Source organism: Scleropages formosus, chromosome 2 (assembly GCF_900964775.1).
Source record: "Scleropages formosus chromosome 2, fSclFor1.1, whole genome shotgun sequence".
Classification (NCBI taxonomy): Eukaryota; Metazoa; Chordata; class Actinopteri; order Osteoglossiformes; family Osteoglossidae; genus Scleropages; species Scleropages formosus.
In genome coordinates, this window is record NC_041807.1 from 41,830,161 (window position 1) to 41,851,458 (window position 21,298).

Genomic DNA, 21,298 nt, shown 5'->3' on the forward strand with positions numbered 1-21,298 from the left:
AACCGTTTCCTATCAACATTATTTCTGCCTTTCCTGTGGGCCAAACAAGGTGAACATTGATACTGGAATAAGTTCAACACTCTGGTTATGTCCTACAAGAGAGTCAAATGATCCAACACCCCGTCAACAGCAGTAAGCACCTCCATCTCTGGCCACTTGGTGGTTCCACTAACAAGGAGTCCAAAATCAAAAGTGCACTGGTTTTCAGTTTTGGCCCCAAGGTGGTGGAATGAGCCCCCTTAGTCCCTCAGAACTGCTGAATCCCTCCCAGCACTTAAGGAGGGTCTCCAACCCATCTCTATTAGAACATGCCTCTCCTGATCTGGCAGCTCCATTAAGGAGTCCAACAGCATCTGCTATGAGTATCTGTGTATTTGCTATTTGAATGTTACTTCTGTAGGAGCTACTGGAGGGATGTGAACCAGCAACATGGTGGTGTCAGACAGACAAGATGTGTGTAAAGCAATTCAGCTGCAGCTGATGCACTTTTGTTTAGTCTGAACTGAAGAAGTGTTTGACAGTTGAATAAATGTAAGTTAATACTAAACCATACATATGACATTAGGGAATATATGTAATACACCCTTCGCACAGAATGTTACATCGTAGACCTTGACGGGCATTGTGCCTGAGTGTGTGTGTGTGTGTGTGTGTGTGTGTGTCTTTGCAGATGAGTACGTCGCCAGCTTGCACCTGCCCACCTTTGACGCCCACCTGACGGAACTGTCTGACGAGCAGGCCAAGTACCTGGGTCTGAACAAGAACGGGCCCTTCAAGCCCAACTACTACAGGTACTGGAGCAAACGGCGCGTGATGGAGTTCTCGTCGTTTCCGCCCTTCCGGCATCGTCACGGCAGATCGGCCCGTTGACACGCCATCGATAAACGAGTCGCACGTTACATGATGCCACACGGTGTACAACATGTGCGCGCAATGCGCAACCACGGTTACTCTCAGCAGGGTATTTTAGCGTGCGGCCGGCACCGTAGCATCAGGCTGCGCAGTCACGCTGATTCAACTGTTTCGACCAGTTACTTAGATGACCGGTTGTGCTCACAGTGCAACCAGCAGGAAAAGGTGACTGCAAGCGCTGTAATAACTTGCGTCCATATCTGCAGGTACTAACATGACGGATGGATCCTGCGCGTTGCAAACCCGGCAAAGCTAGGAGCCTTCCGAGAGAACCTGCTGGCGTCCGAAGGTGTTTTTGAAGACCGGCGTTGTCATAGAAGATAAACCTCCATCAAGCTGAATGTTGACCCCTTTCACGCGTGCTTTCCTTAACACGGAACCGACCGCCTTCCGTCTCACCCAGGGTCCGGACTAAACGCGGACTCCACACGTACACACGCTCGCTTAGATGCGTCCGTAGGAACCGTAAGCGCAATAGCAAGCGTCGCTTAGCTGCGCGCACAGAAACTCATCTCGTGTCCCTTTTGTTCCACTTCTCCAGTACAAACGTTCTAAATTCCTTTACGGTTCTTAAAATCTTTCTATGTCAAGGTAGTTCGGTAGCTAAGAAACGTGCTACGGTGCCAAACGCACACCAAGTGCAACAAGAAGGAAACGATCTGGCCGTGCGCCTTTACTGTGCTCGTGTCACTTTGTGGTCACACTCTGGTCTGCTGCCTCTGGGCTTTCACCGCAGCTTCTCAGACATTCCTCAGCGAGCTCTTCCCTCGAACCCTGAGCCTCCGCTCTGTGCGCCGAGGCTTTCAAGTCATTCCTTCATTTAACTATTTGCGTCTTCGTGTCGGTGTCCTTATTTTCTTCGCTCGAATTCCCGTTGACCTTAATGCGTAATGTGAATCGCACGTTCTTTTTCTGCCTTCTCGGCTGTGAACCTTTCTCGTTGTTTGTTGGTTGCGCACACACATACACACATGCACGCGCGCGCACACAAAAAAGTGTAACATGCTGTTGTTTCATAGTGTTTCAACAACAAAATATAGATACTTGTGAGCTAGCCCTTGGAGATTTGTGTCAATGAAGCCTGTGGGAAGAGCAGGTACTGTTCAGTGATGGGAACAGAAATTATGGCACCAGCTGTTGGGTTGAACTGAACCATTAGTGAACTGTTTCACCTGTAGTCCTGTTGACCTCAAAATTTAACACAGGAAGCAATATTGTAGATTTTCACCTGTAGGCCACTGCGACCAGTGTTTTTAAGGCAACTGGTCAACAAGAGATAAAAACGAAGCGTGTCAATTATGGGGCCCATGTTTCCTCTGGGTGCTCTGGTTTCCTCCCACTGTCCAAAGACATGTTTCAGATGAACTGGTGAAAACCGCCCGCGGTGTGTGATTGCCCTCTGATGTACTGGCATCTCATCCAGGGATAATGATATGAATGAATAATGTCCTTAATGGAAAAAGCTGTATATTTTAGTATACCCTTCCATAATATTATTTTCATGCATGCTATTCCTAAATTGATCCGTTTTTTTATTACAAATGTATACACATAGTACATAGTGTGAATTGCTTTTTCACAATGGGGGCGACCCCACGCTGTATTTTAACCGATTCGCCCAGTTTTCAGCTGCTTCATATAAAATATTGTTTTTCTAACCTGGATTATTTTTTAAGAAATTGTAAAATTAATGAACGTTCAACGTTTTTGTGAAACATTCATAAATGCCATCCACGTAATGCCTGGAGCATTTGCACTGCGTTTGAAATCATCTTTTCTACGTCCTCACTGGTGTGGTCAGTGTAAACTCTGTCGCAAATCACACTTTGTTTGTGTTTGTTGACACCCAGTACTAAATTGACTGCATTATGTGTTCAAGACCTCGGTAGCTTTTTTTGTACCACCTAGTGCCCAGAGGAACTTTAAAGAGTTATATATATATATATATATATATATATATATATATATATATATATATATATATACTGAATAGAACAACTTCTCTTAAAGCCGTCGCAACACAGCTTTGATTTTGCTTTTGTTTCTCCATAGTTGCTGGGCTTGTTCTTTTCTTTTCTTTTGAATGAACTTCTTGAAAATGCCATATGGTAAAATGAGTTGGAACCTTCCTACTGGCCTTGAAGCTAAGTGGCTGGATGTAAATGGTGAATGTTTGATGCCAGGTGATGTTTTGATGTTCATTTTTACCTTTATAGTTTTGCATGTGCTGAGCTACTCGGGGTTTCCACTGCACCTGTAGTTACTGCACGGGCAGCAGGAGTGTGGTGGGAACGTGACTAGAAAGATCAAGGTGCAGGTTCAGTTCCCTGTCACCTCCTGCTGTCCTACCGTGAAGTGAAGTACTTAGCTGGAAGTACAGTGCCCCACTATTTAATGGAGTAAACTGTAACACTAGAAGCCATGCATTTCGCTCCAGACCAACACATCTGCCGAGCGTCTTACAAACAACCATACGCAGCATCCACATTATCCCTTTAACGTAAAGTGTGGTTTGATCCAGGGCATCGTTGGCAACAAGACCCCAGTGGATGACACTGGGTGTGCGTGGGGGGAGCAGGGAGGGACAAATAGTCTCCACCCCTGCGAAAACACCCCACTGTGGAAAGCATCTATCACTGTGATGTGTAACTTGGGGTGGCCTTGTCATTCTTTCACTGAACACTTTTTATCAAAAAAATTTAATCGAAATTACCGGAGCCTTGCTTACAAATATTTTGCTTAGATGTTTGCTTTCTGTTTGAAGATCATTTAAAATATGTATTACAAATTACCTGTACGCTTGACAAACATGAATAACTTAGCTAATAAACACGTGGCCTGAACTTCTGATTGTTTATGTGAATTAATATGTTAAACACACAATTTTTTTCTGCTGTCGACGTAAAATTTTGTGAAAGGTTACCAATAATATGTTCACATCTGAGCATTGTGGTTGAAAGAAATGTGTAAATAGATATGTATGAAAAAACACAAAGGAGTCCTCTCAATAACTGGTACCAGTAAACATACAGTAAAGTAAACAGTGAAAATGTCACTTAAAGACAAAAAAAAAATCAAATCACTGAATCGAAAATGATGGAAAATTTTTCAATTAAAATTACCTGTTACTAGTACGAGTAGCTTAGTGTGCAAGCCATACACTGCAAGGTACCTTGGCGTCCGATAAACTGATTTTTTTCTTGATTAAAATCTTTATTCAATAGATAAATCCTAAAAACTGTTATGCCAAAGATAAAATCAAAAATAAAAAATTGAAATCAATACATTTACATTTATTTATCAGACGCTTTTCTCCAAAACGACGTACATCTTATAGAAAATACAATTTGTACATTACATCAGCAGAAAGAAAGACGTTGTCATGCCCACAACCTCGGCGGAACAAGGAACACCTGCGGTGGCTCACGGGGCAGAAGCATAAAAGGCGTGCGCAGAGCGGGGGCGAACGCAGAACCTCGTTCAGCCTTGCTCCTCGCTCATCTCGTGTAAATCGGCTTCCCTACCTTTCCTGTCCTGCCCGTCCTAGACCTTGTGCCCCGACTCCTTGGTATCTTCAATCACTCGCTTGTCTCAACGGATTATGGCTTTTGGATTGTTCCATTGACCACGTATGTTCATCGGTAACCCTTTGCTTGTCTTGTGACCATGTCTCTTGGAGTCCCTTAATAAACACCACCGCTCTGCACTTGGGTCTGACAACTTACTTCTGGAACGGAAACATGACAGACGTAGTTGCAGGTGTGTGATTCTTAAGTAGCTGGGGGTGCGGTGGCGCAGTGGGTTGGACCACAGTCCTGCTGTCCGGTGGGTCTGGGGTTCAAGCCCTACTTGGGGTGCCTTGCGATGGACTGGCGTCCCGTCCTGGGTGTGTCCCCTCCCCCTCCAGCCTTACGCCCTGTGTCACCGGGTAGGCTCTGGTTCCCCGTGACCCCGTATGGGACAAGTGGTTCTGAAAATGTGTGTGTGTGATTCTTAACTAGTGTTTGTTTCTTTCACCATATGCACCAGTGTTTATCACACAAGTAGCTGCATAAAACTTTATAAGAATATCAACAATCCATGATCACCTTCCTAGTAATTTTTTTTTGAGATACATATAAACATTTACGTTACATTACAGGAGTAGCTGCGTAAAGGATTGGTCTGGGCATTGTTTTAAAGTTATAGTGAGTGAACATTGACATCTTACATGAACTTAAGAGATCATGGACAACGAAGTGAGTCTGGAAGAGGTGAGTTTTAACACCCTTTATAAATGTGGACAAATATTCAGCAATTCTGACTGAGATGGGGAGGTCGTTCCACATCAACACGATGCATCGCAGACGAGCTAATCGGCATTGCAGACAAACACAGCCGGATGTACAGCCTAAAAAAGTAATAAGTGTCACGCGGAACCAAGGACATGGGAATGGCTGGACCCAAGTGCAAGATCATTTGTCAGAAACTGAAGGGTCAGGCAAGTTCTTGTTGTCGGGGACGGGCGAAGAGTCGGTCGATCGGTGGTCAGAACGGCAGCGAAGATCCATGGACGTAGTCAGAAGGTGAGGCAAATGGTCAGAAGCCGGGGACCCTAAGAACGGAAACTGGGAACGAAGAAGATCAGGCTATGACCGCTAAGTAGGACGGTTATGTCAGAGATTCTGCAAGTGTGAAGGAGCTGAGGAAGGTCTTTTAAAGCTGTGTGCTCTAATTGTCATCAGGCACTTGATCGTCTTCACGTGCTGTCGATAGCGGTGCGGGCGTGGATGTGACAATAAGTACATCGGAAAGAGTGGTTGAGGCCTATGTGTTCTATTAGATTAGTTAGTTTACACTTCAGAGAAAGCTAGACATGGCCTGAGGGACAACTATTAAACTGGGTCTCTTCTGTGCAATTTAGAGCAAAGATGGGAGCATGCACTCAAAAAAAATCAAAAATCACTTTATTGTCACTTCACCGTAACCACAAGTGTACAGAGTACAGGTGGTGAAAATCTTTGGTGCATCCTCCACAACTGTTCGGCATAAGTTGCAAGTATGCAAACCATGATATACACAATACACACAATAAATACCTGTACAGTACTCACATAACACAACATACATGTACAAAGTCAGAGTCCATTGTTAATGATAAAGTGCAGTACATGGGAGGTAGTGTGGGTTGTGCGTGTGGTGGCGTTATTAGTTAGAATTCAACAGTCTGATGGCCTGCAAGAAGAAGCTGTCCCGCAGCCTGCTGGTACAGGAGCTGATGCTGCGATACTGTCTGCCTGATGGTAGCAGCAAGAGCAGCCCATGGCTCGGATAGCTGGGGTCTCAAATGATCCTCCATGCTTTCCTCACACACCACCTGGTGCAGATCTCCTGGAGGGAGGGAGGGAAAACCACCTCCAGCGGTGTGCTGGGCTGTCCACACCACTCTCTGCAGAGCTTTGCAGTTGAGGGCGGTGATGCAGTCAGTCAGGATGCTCTCCACAGTGCAGGTATAGAATGATTTGAGGACACTGGGGCTCATACCAAACTTCCTCAGCTGTCTGAGGAAGAAGAGGCACTGCTGAGCTTTCTTCACCACTGCCTCAGTGTGAGTGGACTATGTGAGGTCCTCAGGGATATGAACACCGAGTAACTTGTTGAAGCTGTTAACCTGCTCCACTGGTGTCCCATTGATGGCGATGGGGGTGTGCCAACTGTCCTGCCTCCTAAAGTCCACTACAGACAGGGAGAGGTTGAAAATGTCCGTAAAAACACCCGCTAACTGGCCTACGCATGCTTTGAGAACGCAGCCAAGGATGCCGTCTTGACCCGCTGCCTTGTAGATATTTACCTGTCAGAAGGATCAAGTTACGTCCACTACAGCGACAGAGAGTGTTCAAACCTCTGCAGCATTAGCTGCAGGAGTGCTCTCCGTGGGAGCAGAGCTGTTCGCCTCGTCCGGTAAAGAAGCAGTGATGTTCACAGCGGAGTATTTATTTCCCTTAAAGTCTGTGATGTTAATTTCCTGCCACATGTCTTATGTCGGTGGTGTTGAACTGTGCTTCTATGTTGTCTCCGCACCGGCATTTTGCCATTCTAACGGTTTCACGGACAACATAACTGACTTGTTTATACTCCTCCGCATTGCCGGAATTAAAAGCAGTCCTTCATACACGTATATAAATATAAAAACTATATTTAAAAACTAGCGGGGGGCGCGGTGGCGCAGGGGGCTTGGCCGGGTCCTGCTCGGGGTGCCTTGCGATGGACTAGCATCGCCTCCAGGGTGCACCCCCTCTCCCTCCAGCCTTACGCCCTATATTGCCGGATTAGGCTCCGTTGCAGCCGCTGCGGACATACCTGCCTGTCCCGCATTGGATTTGTCAGCCACGTCGAGCCTGCAGCAGGCACGGGCAGCCCCCTACCTAAATCTTCGTTTACGGAGCCAAGCCATTAGGTCTTTCATTGTATGTATTCTTTCAAGTTCAGTGTGAAGTTATAACCGTCTGTTGCTCTACGACATGTTTAGCGAAGCTAAAAACCTTAACTAAGTAGAAGCCATTGATTTTCATGAATTATCTCATACCTGTGAAGAAACATACATTTTGTTGTATATTTGGTCAAATGTATGTGTATTCGTATCATTCACCTCTTTTACTAACATGTCAATAGGGGAGACATGTTGTGAAAAGAGAAACACCCAAGAATGGTAGGTAAGGTGTATGGTAATACCCTGGGAACAGGCCAGCGGACTGCCCCTCTTGAGCAGTGGAGTTGCCAGGTAAGTTCCTTTTAGTTACAGTTATTAGCCTTGGGGTATGTCTCCCTAGTGTTTTAAAGGTCCTATCATGCAGTCCTTACATTAAGGGGTCTTGATTTTACTGGTTTTATTTTCAATTTTATCATTAGCCTGACAGTTTTCTGGAATTTCTTTTGAATAAAGACTTAAATCATCAGAAGTGATGAATTGAGAAATTTAAAATCTCTTTCTACCACCACCACCAGTTCCATCGCTTCCCCCAATGATCAGGGCCGACAGGGGTGAGCAAGCTGAACATGCAGGCGGAGCTGATTAGTGTGAGTGCTTGAATAAACTGGTCCCGGGCCAGCACCCTTCTGTTGGACGGCACGGATATATTATAAGCACATCAAATGCTTTCGATGACATACACCAGTGTTCGGAGAGACTCACCGGGCTGCCTGATGCAGTGTTTGAACTCAAAGAGCTGGGAATCTTGCAGGATAATTCCTCAAGCTCAACTCAAGTCCCTCTGCTCTGTCACACCTCTCTCTCCTGGCTCAGCAGTCAATGATAAAGCTAACTCCTGAGCATCTTATTTTTCTGTCCAAAAGCTGCAGCATCTAGAAATTCGAACTGAACGAGAAACGCCTCACAACTTCCATTACCCGAAAACTTCGGTGTCTCTATGTCAACTGGTCTAGAGCACATGGCGCCGCCATCTTTGTTTACGTTGTTTTCCGCGCCCCGGATATGACGTGACTGTAGCGACCCGGCGCCCTCCTGGTGGCGCGAAAACGCGAGTCTTGCCGGTTCTGGTATGTACGTTTTACAGTCCCTTGGCTCCTTATATTCTGGTTTTACCTTGTGATAGGCTTCTTTTTGTCCGAGCATTCTCGAATACTTTTTGTTTTTCCTCCGACAGGAAGTCGCGGTGAATGGGTTCCGGAAAAAAACCCGGGCTTCGGACACCAGCGTAATCATCCCATAATGACCCGAATGAGCACAGAACCGTACTAGGCTCCAAATTGACCGGGGATTATTAAGGTGCTAATCAATAAGACGGGCTGCTGTCTCTTCCGCAACCGGTGACATGAACACTTATTTAAGAATCAGTGTAACAGACCACGCGCGCACTTGCAACTTCCACACAGCTCCTCACAGTCCCTCCATTCGCTCTCACACATGCGCACTCGCATACCTCTTACGTCACACGCATTTTCTGAACTCCGCCCTCAGGTAAAGAATAAAATAAAACACAAACGTGACAACAAACTATTTACAATTAAATAAAATAATACCGCAGGGTATTACAATATGTTTTGTATGTGACAAATTCACTATACTCTAGAATCACGTGTCTGCATCCAAATCTATCTTGCTGGTGATGTAATGTAATGAACTGTTTTTCTCTGAGTTGTCGTCGCTGGAGAAGTGTCTTAATAAATATTAATAAATGTAAATGTAATTACTGAGAACTGCTGAATCCCTCTTGACATTCAAGAAGGGTCTCAAATCTCTAAAGAAATCTCTTTCAGACCCAACTTCCCCAAGTAAATTAGCAATTGTTTAAGCAATACAGTTATAATTACAATTACAATTGCAATTGCGTGCAATTGCGCAGCTGAAGACCTGGGAGGAAATTCTGCTTGCTAAACTTAACCAACTGGTGTCTTTAGTGCCCAAATGCTTAAAAAGTGTTATTAAAAGACATGGTGATGTTACAGAGTGGTAAACACTCAACTCTCCCAAATTTTTTAATGTGTTACAGACATCAACTTTGGAATAAATGTATATCATCAAAAAAACAATGCAGCTGATGTGTAAAACATGAAATCATGAGTGACCCAGTGTAAGTAGTGTATCTAGCAGTGTAACTCACCGCAGTGAATAAGGTGTGTGGGCTCATATTAACACTACATAGAGTTAACTAACTGGGAGTCGCTTTGGAGAAAAGCATCTGCTAAATAAATGTAAATGAAATACCATGTCTTCATACTGTTTTTGTTTGAATACAAGTCAAAGTAAATTTACGAATCAGTCCTTTTTGTTTTTATTAGCATTTTCTACACTCTCCCATCTTTTTTTGGAATTGGGGTTATATATACCAGTACGACACAATATTATGTGTATTTAAACTTTAATTCTTAATTACACCAATTGATTTCTTAACAATGTATATAAATATTTACCAGTGTGACTCTCAACACAGACTAAAATATTCTCAGAGCTCCTCTCCCACTTCTTCATTTTTTTCTGATGCAGCCTCCTCCATTTCTTTACAGTCCGCAGCGGGACTCGTATCCACAGCAGTGCGTTTCAGGTGAGGGCAGCGGGCAGGCAGAGGCCGAAGAGGTGAGTCGATCACGGGTGTTTGTGAGCTGCACACCTACAACTATCACAAACACAACACTACTATCACATCTACAACTATCACCACAATCAACACCGTAAGACAGTGCAGTGAATGAACACAATGTCTCAGTGTGACCAGTTACAGTAATAAGTTACATTGCACTGGGTTCTGGTGAAAATACTCACAAATATTACATTTTACAGGGTAGTATCACTACTTTGATGTGATGTCAATGTTCTTATATTTTCTACCATCACCAGTTCAACAAACATCAGTGACAAAGCAATGTGATGAAAGGCAGCTTCACTGTACATCAAATTCAACTCAAAGGAGTCTGAAATGTTTTGCACTCTTCTAAATGAGAAGAAAACTTAATACTGATTTCTTAACAATTTATAAAAATGTTTCCACACACCTGTTGGTGTCATGCCAACAACTTCACGCCGATTGGACGCGCCTGTAGCGCATCAAGGAGACAAGGCATAAAGGGCTGCCCTGACATCCTAGGTGGTGGAACCTCATTCGAGCAACCACAGTTATTCACGCTTCTTGTTTTCCCGTTTCCCTGTTCCCTCCCGGTACCTCCCATTCTGATCTCCTGGCTCCTCACTTCCTGCATTTGCCTCTTGACCAAGACTCTGGCTTCTTTCCTCTGGATGACATTTGCTAATTGGTGACCTCCTACTTGTTTTTGATTGATTTTGCCTGCCCCTTGTCTGACCACACAAAAACGTGCACCTTCATTTCAGTTCAGTTCAGTTTATTTTTATAGAGTGCTCTTCTCACGCAGTGGCACAGAGCACTTTAACACAGACATAAGACAAGAAAAACAGATACAGACAAAGAAGACAGCTGACCTAATAACTACCATAATATGGTACTTTCATAGAGCTATAAGTATACCAACTGGTCATGGAGGAAAGGAACAAAAATTCCCAACTGAAAGTTGAGGGAGAAAAAAAAACCTCTGGGGGTCCAAGGACCAGTGGTTGCCCACCCCTCCTGGGCATTCTAGATTAAGTAACAATTCTAAGACAGTTAACAAGTAATAATGATATTGTTGCTATAGGCTATCTTGGATCCCCAGTTCAGCATGGAACAGCTCGTCCCTCACGGCAGTTGGTCATCATCTTCAGTCGGCATGGGATTCGTCTCTCACCACAGGCTGGCCTCCTTCAGTCTTATGTAGCAAGGCAATGCTCAACAACAAGTAAGAACTGAGTTAGTAATTTGTAACTTAATTCAATTTAATATGGATTTGTATAAAGGTGGTAAAAACAACCAAAGCAAGTGGAATTACATTTCGAGGTGGAATGCCTGAGTGAACATGTAAGTCTGTAGTCGGGATTTGAAAACAGAAACAGACGGGGCATTTCTTACAATAACTGGCAAACTATTCCAGTATTTATAACTAAAGGCGTGACCTCCTACTGAGGTCTTATTGATCACAGGTACTTTAAGGTAACCTGCATTTAATGAAGGGGGTGCAGTGGGTTGGACCACAGTCCTGTTGTCTGGTGGGTCTGGGGTTCGAGTCCCGCTTGGGGTACCTTGCGATGGACTGGCGTCCCGTCCTGGGTGTGTCCCCTCCCCCTCCGGCCTTACGCTGTGTGTTGCCGGGTAGGCTCCGGTTCCCCGCGACCCCGTATGGGACAAGCGGTTCTGAAGAAAAAAAAAAAAAATGCATCTAATGAACGCGATTGCTTGCGATAACTAGTTCTGTCCACAGTTTTCCCGTTTTCCTGCTCCCTCCCGGTACCCCTCCGCTCTGATTTCCCGGCTCCTGACCTCTTGCATTTGTCTCTTGGCCAAGACTCTGGCTTCTTCTAAAACTAATTAATAAAATTGCAATACAGAGATTCATAGTGTATATACTGTATGTATACTGGTTAAAAAAAACTGTTTTATCTATTAGATAATTAATAGATCAGACAGAAAGTTTTTATTTTTTACATTTATTTATCTAGCAGATGCTCCAAAGTGAATTCCAATGAACTCTGTGTAGTTTTGTCAGACCACACAACTTATTCACCAAGGTGACTTACACTGCTAGATACACTACTTAGAATGGGTCACTCAGCTATACATCAGTGAAGCACACTCCTTCTGTCACTCCCACACTATGGGAAACCTGAACAGCATGTCTTTGGGAGGAAACCAAAGGAAACCCATGCAGACATAGGGAGAACATGTAGACTCCCCACAGACTGAGCGGGTATTGAACCCACATCCTCTCACACCACCCAGGCACTGTGAGACAGCAGCACTACTTGCTGTGCCACTGTACTGCTTTTTAATTTAAGCATCAAAAACAAAAAAAAATACGAAGAAGAGTACATGTAGTATTCCACAAACATATTAAGTGAAAAAAAGTGAAAAAGCAAAATCAGGGGTCCATATTACAACAGAAGATTAAACAGAGTAAACAAGGATAAGGTACACCTCACTAATCATATTTGTACAGTTTGAAATTACTTGCACTTAATCCTTTATGTCTAAATTAAAGTGAATGGAAATGCCAAAATTATGACTCAATCAGTTACAAAACATTTTTACATTATTTCCAGTGGGACTACAGTTCCTTTAAAAGGCTTCCTCCTTCTCTCCATTTCTTTGAAAAGTACCCTAGACATTTTTGAGGGATACTTGGATGGTATTTAAAACTCACTATCATAATCTTGCCTTGGCACTTTTAGGGTGTCCGTGGAACCTTGAAAATTTGCACCAGCATTGAGTGAGTTTCAGTGGGCGTGGCCCCTGGGTATAAAAAGGCAGTTGTCCAAAACGGCAATACAGTTGACTGGGAACAACTAACAAATACCTCATTCATGTTCTTCTACCTGACACACTGTTTCCCGAATCACAGCCCCTGTGGGTGGAGACTGCATGCAGCATCCTTCCACAAGCACGGCGAGAGTCCTAGGAATTCATTCCAAGAAAATGTTTCTTTGTTCACAGTTCTGAAAGCCGTGACGTGAGATCAGACCTGGGGAGTTGTTATGGGGACCATTGCTTAAGCTGGGGGCTGTATTAACAGGTTAGGAGCTCTTGAAAACAACTTGTATGTGTTACTGTAACAAGACTATGAAGAGCTTCAGGTAGCATCCCCTTCTCAATAGCAACTTATTTCAGCTGGAATATATAGAGCGAGGGGGTGTGGTGGCGCAGCGGGTTCGGCCGGGGCCTGCTCTGGCGGGTCTGGGGTTCGAGTACCACTTGGGATGCCTTGTGACAGACTGGCATCCTATCCTGGGTATGTCCCCTCCCCCTCCAACCTTGCGCCCTGTGTTGCTGGGTTAGGCTCTGGCTTGCCGCAACCCCACTTGGGACAAGCGGTTTCAGACTGTGTGTGTGTATTTAGAGTGAATGTCTTTGTTCAGCATGAAAATACAGCAGTACATTTCCTTCTGTTGATGTAATGTACTCATTGTATTTTTCTCTGAGATACATGTCACTTTTGAGCGAAGTCCCTGCTGAATGCATGAATGAAAATGTAAATATAAATTTTTCGTTAAACCCACATCTTCTGCTTTGTTTAACAAGAGCTTCCCTGCAAAAAAAAGGTGCTAGTTTGAAAACTGTGTCATGAGCATCCAGATCATTCAGTTCCAGTATTATTCACAGATCATTTTCATGATTTCATGATTTGTGTTGAGCATGTTTTGTGCCAAATACATACTGATACATGTAACATATGGCAGATACTGATGTTATTGCCCTTCCTCACCTATCCCCTAGCATGTATTAACCCAGGAGTAGAGGAGAAGCACCAAGGCAGCAGGAGACAGGAGACATAAAAGATCATCATGGCAGAACCAGGAGGTGAACAATCTTCAAGAACACCTCATGGCCTCCTGCCAGAGTTGGACTGTTCTGGGAACCTAACGACCCCTGACTCAGAGGTTTCAGCAGTCATGGACATGCGCATAAAAACTGAGCCTGTTGAGCAGGACATGTCTCAACCTGCATATTGTACTGAAATACAGGGCTTCAGTGCCAAAGAGCTGGGCTCAGGGCTGCACCTGTGTGTTGACCAAATTAAACAGGAGTCTGTGCTTCTCAACATAAAGCAAGAGAGTGATGATGGAGAGCTGTGCAGCACCACAGAGATGATCTGCTTTCCCTCAGAGCAGTTAAACTCTGGTACATGTCTGTTAGCCAAACAATGTAGGTCACAGACAGGTGAAGTTATGGCAGAGCAGACATCTTTGTTACAGGAGCCCTCTGTTTCAAACACAGAAATGCACGGAGCTGCATTTTATCCCATAAAAGAGAAGCATGAGGTCATAGAGGGGTATCAGTTAAGCTTCTCTCCGTTAACTGAACAACATAAACAAGAGACAGATGCAGTGAAATCAGAGCAGAATTCTTTACCAAATGACCTTTCACAGAAGAGTTTGGTTGAGCCAAATAGCAGTTCAGCTGCTGAAGGTGCTTTGGAACAATCTATGAGACCTGGCACCAGTGTCATAAATCACAAGACCAGTAAACAGCCATTTCATGATAGTGTCATTGCTGAAGCCCAGAATTGTAAGATAAAATTTCAATGTATTCGGTATGGAAAGAGTTTTTCTCAAGTAAGTACCCTAAAAAAGCACCAGGTTGTTCATTCTCGTGAAAAACTGTTTGGATGTGATAAATGTCCAAAGAGTTTCTCCCATGCACAACACTTAAAAAAGCACCAGGTTGTTCATTCTGGTGAAAAACCATACATATGTCATCTTTGTGGAAAAAGATTTAGCAACAGAAGTATCTTGAAAAAGCACCACCATGTTCATTCTGGCGAAAAACCATATGAATGTAGTCATTGTGGAAAGAGCTTTTCTGACAGTGCCAACTTAAGAAACCATCAGGTTTTTCATTTTGGTGAGAAATCATACAAATGTAGTCAATGTGAAAAGAGTTTTTTCTATCAAAGTGCCTTAAAAAAGCACCAGGTTGTTCATTCTAGTGAAAAACCTTTTGGATGTGATAAATGTCCAAAGTATTTCTCTCATGCAGAATACTTAAAACAGCACCAGGTTGTTCATTCTCCTGAAAAACAGTTTGTATGTAGTGAATGTTCAAAGAGTTTCTCCCGTGCTGGTGCCTTAAAAAAGCACCAGATTGTTCATTCCCATGAAAAACCGTTTGGATGTGAAAAATGTCCAAAGAGTTTCTCTCGTGCAAGTCACCTAAAGCAACACCTGGTTGTTCATTCTCATGAAAAACCGTTCGGATGTGATAAATGTCCAAAGAGTTTCTCCCGTGCGGAACACTTAAAAAAGCACCAGGTTGTTCATTCCCATGAAGAACCATTTGGATGTGGTAAACGTCCAAAAAGTTTCTCCAGTGCAGGTGACTTAAAGAAGGACCAGGTTGTTTATTCTCATGAAAAACCGTTCAAATGTGATAAATGTCCAAAGAGTTTCTTCAGTAAAGGTGACTTAAAAAAGCACCAGGTTGTTCATTCTCATGAAAAACCTTTTGGATGTGATAAATGTCCAAAGAGTTTCTCTCGTGCAGATAACTTAAAAGCTCACCAGGTTGTTCATTCTCGTGAAAAACCGTTTGGATGTGATAAATGTCCAAAGAGTTTCTCCTGTGCAGGTAACTTAAAAGCGCACCAGGTTGTTCATTCCCATGAAAGATCATTTGGATGTGATAAATGTCCAAAGATTTTCTCCCGTGCAGATAACTTAAAAGCGCACCAGGTTGTTCATTCCCGTGAAAAACCATTTGGATGTGATAAATGTCCAAAGAGTTTCTCTCGTGCAGATAGCTTAAAAAAGCACCACATTGTTCATTCTCGTGAAAAACCGTTCCGATGTGATAAATGTCCAAAGAGTTTCTCTCGTTCAGATAACTTAAAAGCTCACCAGGTTGTTCATTCTCGTGAAAAACCGTTTGGATGTGATAAATGTCCAAAGAGTTTCTCCTGTGTAGGTAACTTAAAACAGCACCAGGTTGTTCATTCCCATGAAAGACCGTTTAGATGTGATAAATGTCCAAAGAGTTTCTCTCGTGCAGATAACTTAAAAGCGCACCAGGTTGTTCATTCCCATGAAAAACCATTTGGATGTGATAAATGTCCAAAGAGTTTCTCTCGTGCAGATAGCTTTAAAAAGCATCAAGTTGTTCATTCTTGTGAAAAACCGTTCAGATGTGATAAATGTCCAAAGGGTTTCTCTCGTGCAGGTTCCCTAAAAGCGCACCAGGTTGTTCATTCTTGTGAAAAACCGTTTAGATGTGATAAATGTCCAAAGAGTTTCTCTCGTGCAGGTGACTTAAAACAGCACCAGGTTGTTCATTCTCATGAAAAACCATTTAGGTGTGATAAATGTCCAAAGATTTTCTCTCGTGCAGGTACCCTAAAAGCGCACCAGGTTGTTCATTCTCATGAAAAACCTTTCAGATGTCATAAGTGTCCAAAGAGTTTCTCTCGTGCAGGTGACTTAAAACAGCACCAGGTTGTTCATTCTCATGAAAAACCTTTCGGATGTGATAAATGTTCAAAGAGTTTCTCTCGTGCAGAACACTTAAAAAGGCACCAGGTTGTTCATTCTCATGAGAACCCACACTGAGAAAAGTGATTTGTTTGCTCTACAAGCATTACTCATGAAAATCAATGGCTTGTACTTTGTTAAGATTTTTAGCTTCACTTAATATTCCCAGAGTAACACAAGATTATCAAGATCACACTGAACTTGGATGAATACATACAATGAAAGAACAGCTGTGAGTTATGTCCACATTCAGTTGCCTTTGAGTAAACCCGACACGGTGTTTTAAGTGTCGTGGATGGCAAACCATGTGCTGTACTGTGTAATTGTGTAAACACTTAAAGTATCAAGTCAACTGAGTCATCTTTGCTCACCTGACCAAAATACAGTCCTTTTTTAATTTTCCTCACTAGTTATGTTGTTCTTATGCCCTTGACCAATATTCAAAACTCCCTCCCTTCCCACTGGAGATGTTCGTAGAGATAGAGGTGGACATGGGTTCACCCTTGGGACTGTTTTAGGGACTGGTCCCAACTGGGATTTTCTTAGCAGGGAGTAATGTAGCATTCTCAGCCTGTTAAACTTATTTTTGGTATAGTATAGTATACGGGGATGTTGTTTTATAAATGCTTCCTTCCTTTGTTATGGTTTATTTATCAAATATAGATTTAAAATGGTGGAAGTGATGAATTGAGAAATGTTATCTGTAAAAAAGGTTTTCAGCCTGAAGAAGAAAAAAGGAAAAAAAACTTGTTAAACTTGTTGTTGGTAGAGTATATCATATTGGGTTGTTGCTTGATGTTTTATAAATGCATCATCATTTTGTTACTCATGTGTGATTGTGTTACTGATTATTACCAGAATTCTGCATTAATGCAACCCAGTATGAATGAACTAAATGTACCTGTCAACCTGAAGTCAGACTATGAGGTTGAAACAACTTACCTTTAGTACTTGAAGTTTGAGTGAACCTCGTTGACTTGTGCATTGTTAAGGAAAGTTTAGTAAATTTTACCTAAATCCGACTACTTTTGCAGAGCATTGCCAAATTGAGCCAAAGTCAGTGATCATGTTCTGTGGACCAGTTTGCTATACGTTTGCGATAACCATATTACAATGTTATTGTGTCATGTTACCTGTACGTATGACAGTCATGCTTCTGCTGTGCTACATAAGCTTGAGATATTTAGCCAATTTTTAAGTTATCTGAACTTGCCTATGACGTGCAATAATCCTGCTTAACTAAATTAAATAATTAATTCAACTTTTAATATGAGAAAGTTTTGCTGAGTTTTTCTTCCACCACAATTTACTTTAAAAGCTGCATGCAAACATTTTACAGAATTTCTTTAAGTGTACCCAACACTTCATTTTTAAACATGTTATAAGTTTTCATGGAAAGCTCGTTGATATCAATAACGGCCCTCGTCAAAGTCTGGAAGTGGCATCTAAAGGAAGTGACTCTTTGTAGACAAGGGCCTTCACTGATATCACTGAGCTTTCCACGACAACTTATAATTTCTCCATTCATCACTTCTGTCTGTTTTCATGTAAAATTCAGGTTCAAGGTACAAACATCTGCAAAAATCTGTCTGTAGTTAGACCAATTATAAATTTGCAACATCCAAAGAACAGCGCTGAGATATTGAAAGATAAGATAATGTCTGAAAGAAAGAGGTACACAGAGAGCCAAGGAGGTGATTAAGTGATGGACAAGGAGTATCATTACAGCTTTTTCTTTTATAAAGAAAAGAATGGTGCATGAGCACTGTAGCAATGACCTCAACTGACCTTGGCCTATCCCCAAATAAATTCTCTAAAACCTGAAATTCATTTTATCTCAAGTGGATTAAAACCCAGGCATTGAATCTATAACACAGTATGTATGCAATGTAAACAATGAAAACATACCAAAAAAGTGAGTATTTCAGATTTCCAGATGAAATACATAACATTATTTCAAGGAAAATTCATCTATCCATTTTCTTGCCCACTTTCCTTCTAGAGTTGCGGCGGCAATAAGGAGAGCAGGGAAGTCCAGATGTCCCTGTCCCTCGCAACTTCCTCCAGCTCAACCCGGGAGATCCCCAGCTGCTAACTTTTATATTTACATTACATTTATTCATTTAGCAGACACTTTTCTCCAAAACGACGTACATCTCAGAGAAAATACAATTTGTGCATTACATTAGAAGAAAGAGAGAGTTGCGGATGTCATTTTTAAGTAAACTTAGATTGTTTCTTTCCACTTTGTGCACCAATGTTCATCGCACAAGTAGGTGTATAAAACTCAACAGACGAATCCTAACGTCATGTTCATTAGGATGATGCAGACCCGAGTGAGGTTGCACAGTGTTATTCTATACAGAATCAGCAGGCAGAATGCGCTTTCATTGTCGTAGGAAAGGTCACCAATAAACAAACATCAATACCAGGAGATTCCGAAGCCTTAATCCAGGAAATTAAGCCAATGGTCAGGGAATGAAGAGAACGAAGAGACAGGGGGACTGGGTTTGAGGAGGAGAGGAACAAGGCGAGGTAGGAACAGGAACTGGAACCAGGACAGGTACAGGAACAAGGACAAGGAGGAAAAACAAGGATACAGGAGAAATCATAGGAGATGGCAGGTGTGGGTGAGCAGATGGCTCAATGAGGTTCCAGGATCTGGGCGGTCCGGTGTCGTCCTTTGATGCTTCGTCTCCCTGATCAGCCCCAGGCGCAATGTGTTTCAAGGAGGTCATGGGCGTGGGCATCACCTTCATACAAATTTCTTTTTTAAAAGGTACACAAACATTTACATGGTCTGGATTGTGGCTTCGATATGCTGAGAGAAAGATAGGCTTGAGTTAATCATCAGTCCCATACTTTTAGCTGAGGACGAAGGCAAAATGAGTGAGTTGTCCATTTTGATTTAGAGACTGTGCAAGAGTTCCGGGGAGAGGTTGGTAGGAGTGATGATGGGAATGGATCAAGCAAGCAGTTGCTGGCTCTGTGTGATATCAGGAGGTTGGAGATTTCAGATTCTGAGAGTGGCTTGAATTCTGAGAGTGTGACTTCGCAGGGAGGTCCAGCGAGAACAGGACAGGGTGATGCTGAGAACTTGTCTGTAATTGCGTTGACTTTGTCTCTGAAAAACAAAGCAAGGTTATCAGCAGTGAAAGATGAAGGAGGTGGGGGCGATGGAGGACACAGTAAGGATGAGAAGGTGGTAATCAGCCATAGTTATGGGAAAATACAAGGTCACGGCCATTGCCTGCTTTGTGAGTAGCAGGGGACTGGGACAGGGTTGAAGTCAAAGGACTGTTGGAGCAGCAAAAGGCAGGTTCCATGAATTTCCTCAACATGCAGGTTGAAGTCACCCAGGAGAATCAATGGAGTGTTGTCCCCTGAGAGAGAGCTCAACAAGATGTCAAGGTAATCCAGGAAGCAGCTGGAAGGGCCAAAAGAGCGGTACAGAACAACCACAACCAGAGTGATTGTGTAGCGCCTGGACGAGAGCGCGACACAGACGTGCGTGCTGTTACGTCCGAACACGGACAAAAAGTAAAATGACCCCATGTGCAGAGTGGTTTTAGAAGTTCACAGTGCAAACTGTAAAGCACTGGGTGAAGGTGAAGCAATGAACGCGGGACAAAAAAAAAAAAACAGTGTATTCGCACAAAGGTGAAAAGTGAAACATGAATCTGTGAGTCGTGATGAAATACCGGACTGGAATACTGGACCAGGACTGGAGGACAAGAGGTAGGATTAGACAGGACGGGAGCTTGGGACTGGAACATAAATACCTATTCAACAAACTGAGAAAACAGGGAACTACTGATCGCAAGGAGAGCACTCTAGAAAACGCTGATTAAGAATCCGCAACGTGTCCTCTGCCACTTGCTCCTGTTATGCCTCAGCAACTACGAGATTGTGAACAGGTGCATGGGTCTGGGCTAGCAACACTGAGTGGCACCTCCTCTGGCTAGTAGGGGTGTTATTCCCGTGGGTTGTGACAGTACCCCCCCGTAGGAGTGGCCCCAGCCACTTGACGCCGACGGGCAGGTGGCCGCCCCCTTTGTCGCCAAGCTAGATGACACCTATGAAAGTCCGCTCTGACAGTCGAGTCCATTATGTTACATGCCGGCACCCAGGATTACTCCTCCAGGCCATAGCCCTCCCAGTCAACCAGATAGTATAGAGTGCCTCTACGTCGTTTGGAATCTAGGAGGGCCCTGACAGAGTAGGCAGGAGAACTGTCTACATCCAAAGGTGGAGGAGGGGAGACTGCCGGACTCTCCAGGATGGAAACACAGTGAGGCTTGAGGCGTGAAACATGAAATGTGGGGCAGATACAGTAATGAGGTGGTAACTGTAAGTGGTAAGAAGCCGGGTTGATCCTTTTCAGTATTTTGAACGGGCCGATGAAATGGGGAGTTAGTTTCCTTGAGGGCAAACCCAGTTTGATGTCCTGCGTAGACAGTCACACTTTTGCCCCGCTTGGTACAACACTGTCCTGTGTCTTTTGTCAGCCTTCTCCTTTTTGGAGGACACCGTCTCCTGGAGTTAGAGATGTGCAGACTCCCACACCAATTCATTCCTCTTGTACCAGTCGTCCATAGCTGGCACCTTGTTGGTTTCTGCCATCCATGGGAACAGTGGAGGTTGGTAACCTAGCACGCACTAGAAAGGGGTTAGGTCAGTAGATAGATAGATAGATAGATAGATCCTACAAGGGAAATTATTATGTTACAGCAGCAGAACACAAGTCTAAAAAATACTTGCTATATATATATTTACTTGCTCTCTCTCTATATATATATATATATATATATATATATATATATATAT

General features: G+C 43.3%; 2 protein-coding genes across 4 annotated transcripts in view; both read left to right on the forward strand.

The window, feature by feature from the left end:
- Positions 1-2,852, forward strand: part of ahcyl1 (adenosylhomocysteinase-like 1) — a 35,392-nt gene extending 32,540 nt beyond the window's left edge. For all 3 annotated transcript variants that reach the window (XM_018733947.2, XM_018733948.2, XM_029248169.1), the window contains exons 16-17: positions 671-791; positions 1,119-2,852. In XM_018733947.2, the coding sequence (XP_018589463.1) occupies positions 671-791; positions 1,119-1,125 (128 nt within the window). In that variant the 3' untranslated portion in view covers positions 1,126-2,852. The remainder of the gene's footprint in view (positions 1-670; positions 792-1,118) is intronic.
- A 10,107-nt stretch (positions 2,853-12,959) lies between these two features.
- LOC114909265 (zinc finger protein 134-like) lies at positions 12,960-20,566 on the forward strand. Its single transcript, XM_029247110.1, has 3 exons — positions 12,960-13,023; positions 13,725-15,343; positions 20,480-20,566. The coding sequence occupies exons 2-3, from the start codon at positions 13,793-13,795 to the stop codon at positions 20,564-20,566; spliced, it is 1,638 nt and encodes a 545-aa protein (XP_029102943.1). The 5' UTR covers positions 12,960-13,023; positions 13,725-13,792.
- Positions 20,567-21,298: the final 732 nt, after the last annotated feature.

Excerpts from the sequence above, each read along its gene's own strand:
- LOC114909265 (XM_029247110.1), top strand. The coding sequence starts at position 13,793 with ATGGCAGAACCAGGAGGTGAACAATCTTCAAGAACACCTCATGGCCTC. Across the intron at positions 15,344-20,479 it reads GTGACTTAAAGAAGGACCAG|GAGTGGCCCCAGCCACTTGA; the intron begins GTTGTTTATTCT and ends ACCCCCCCGTAG.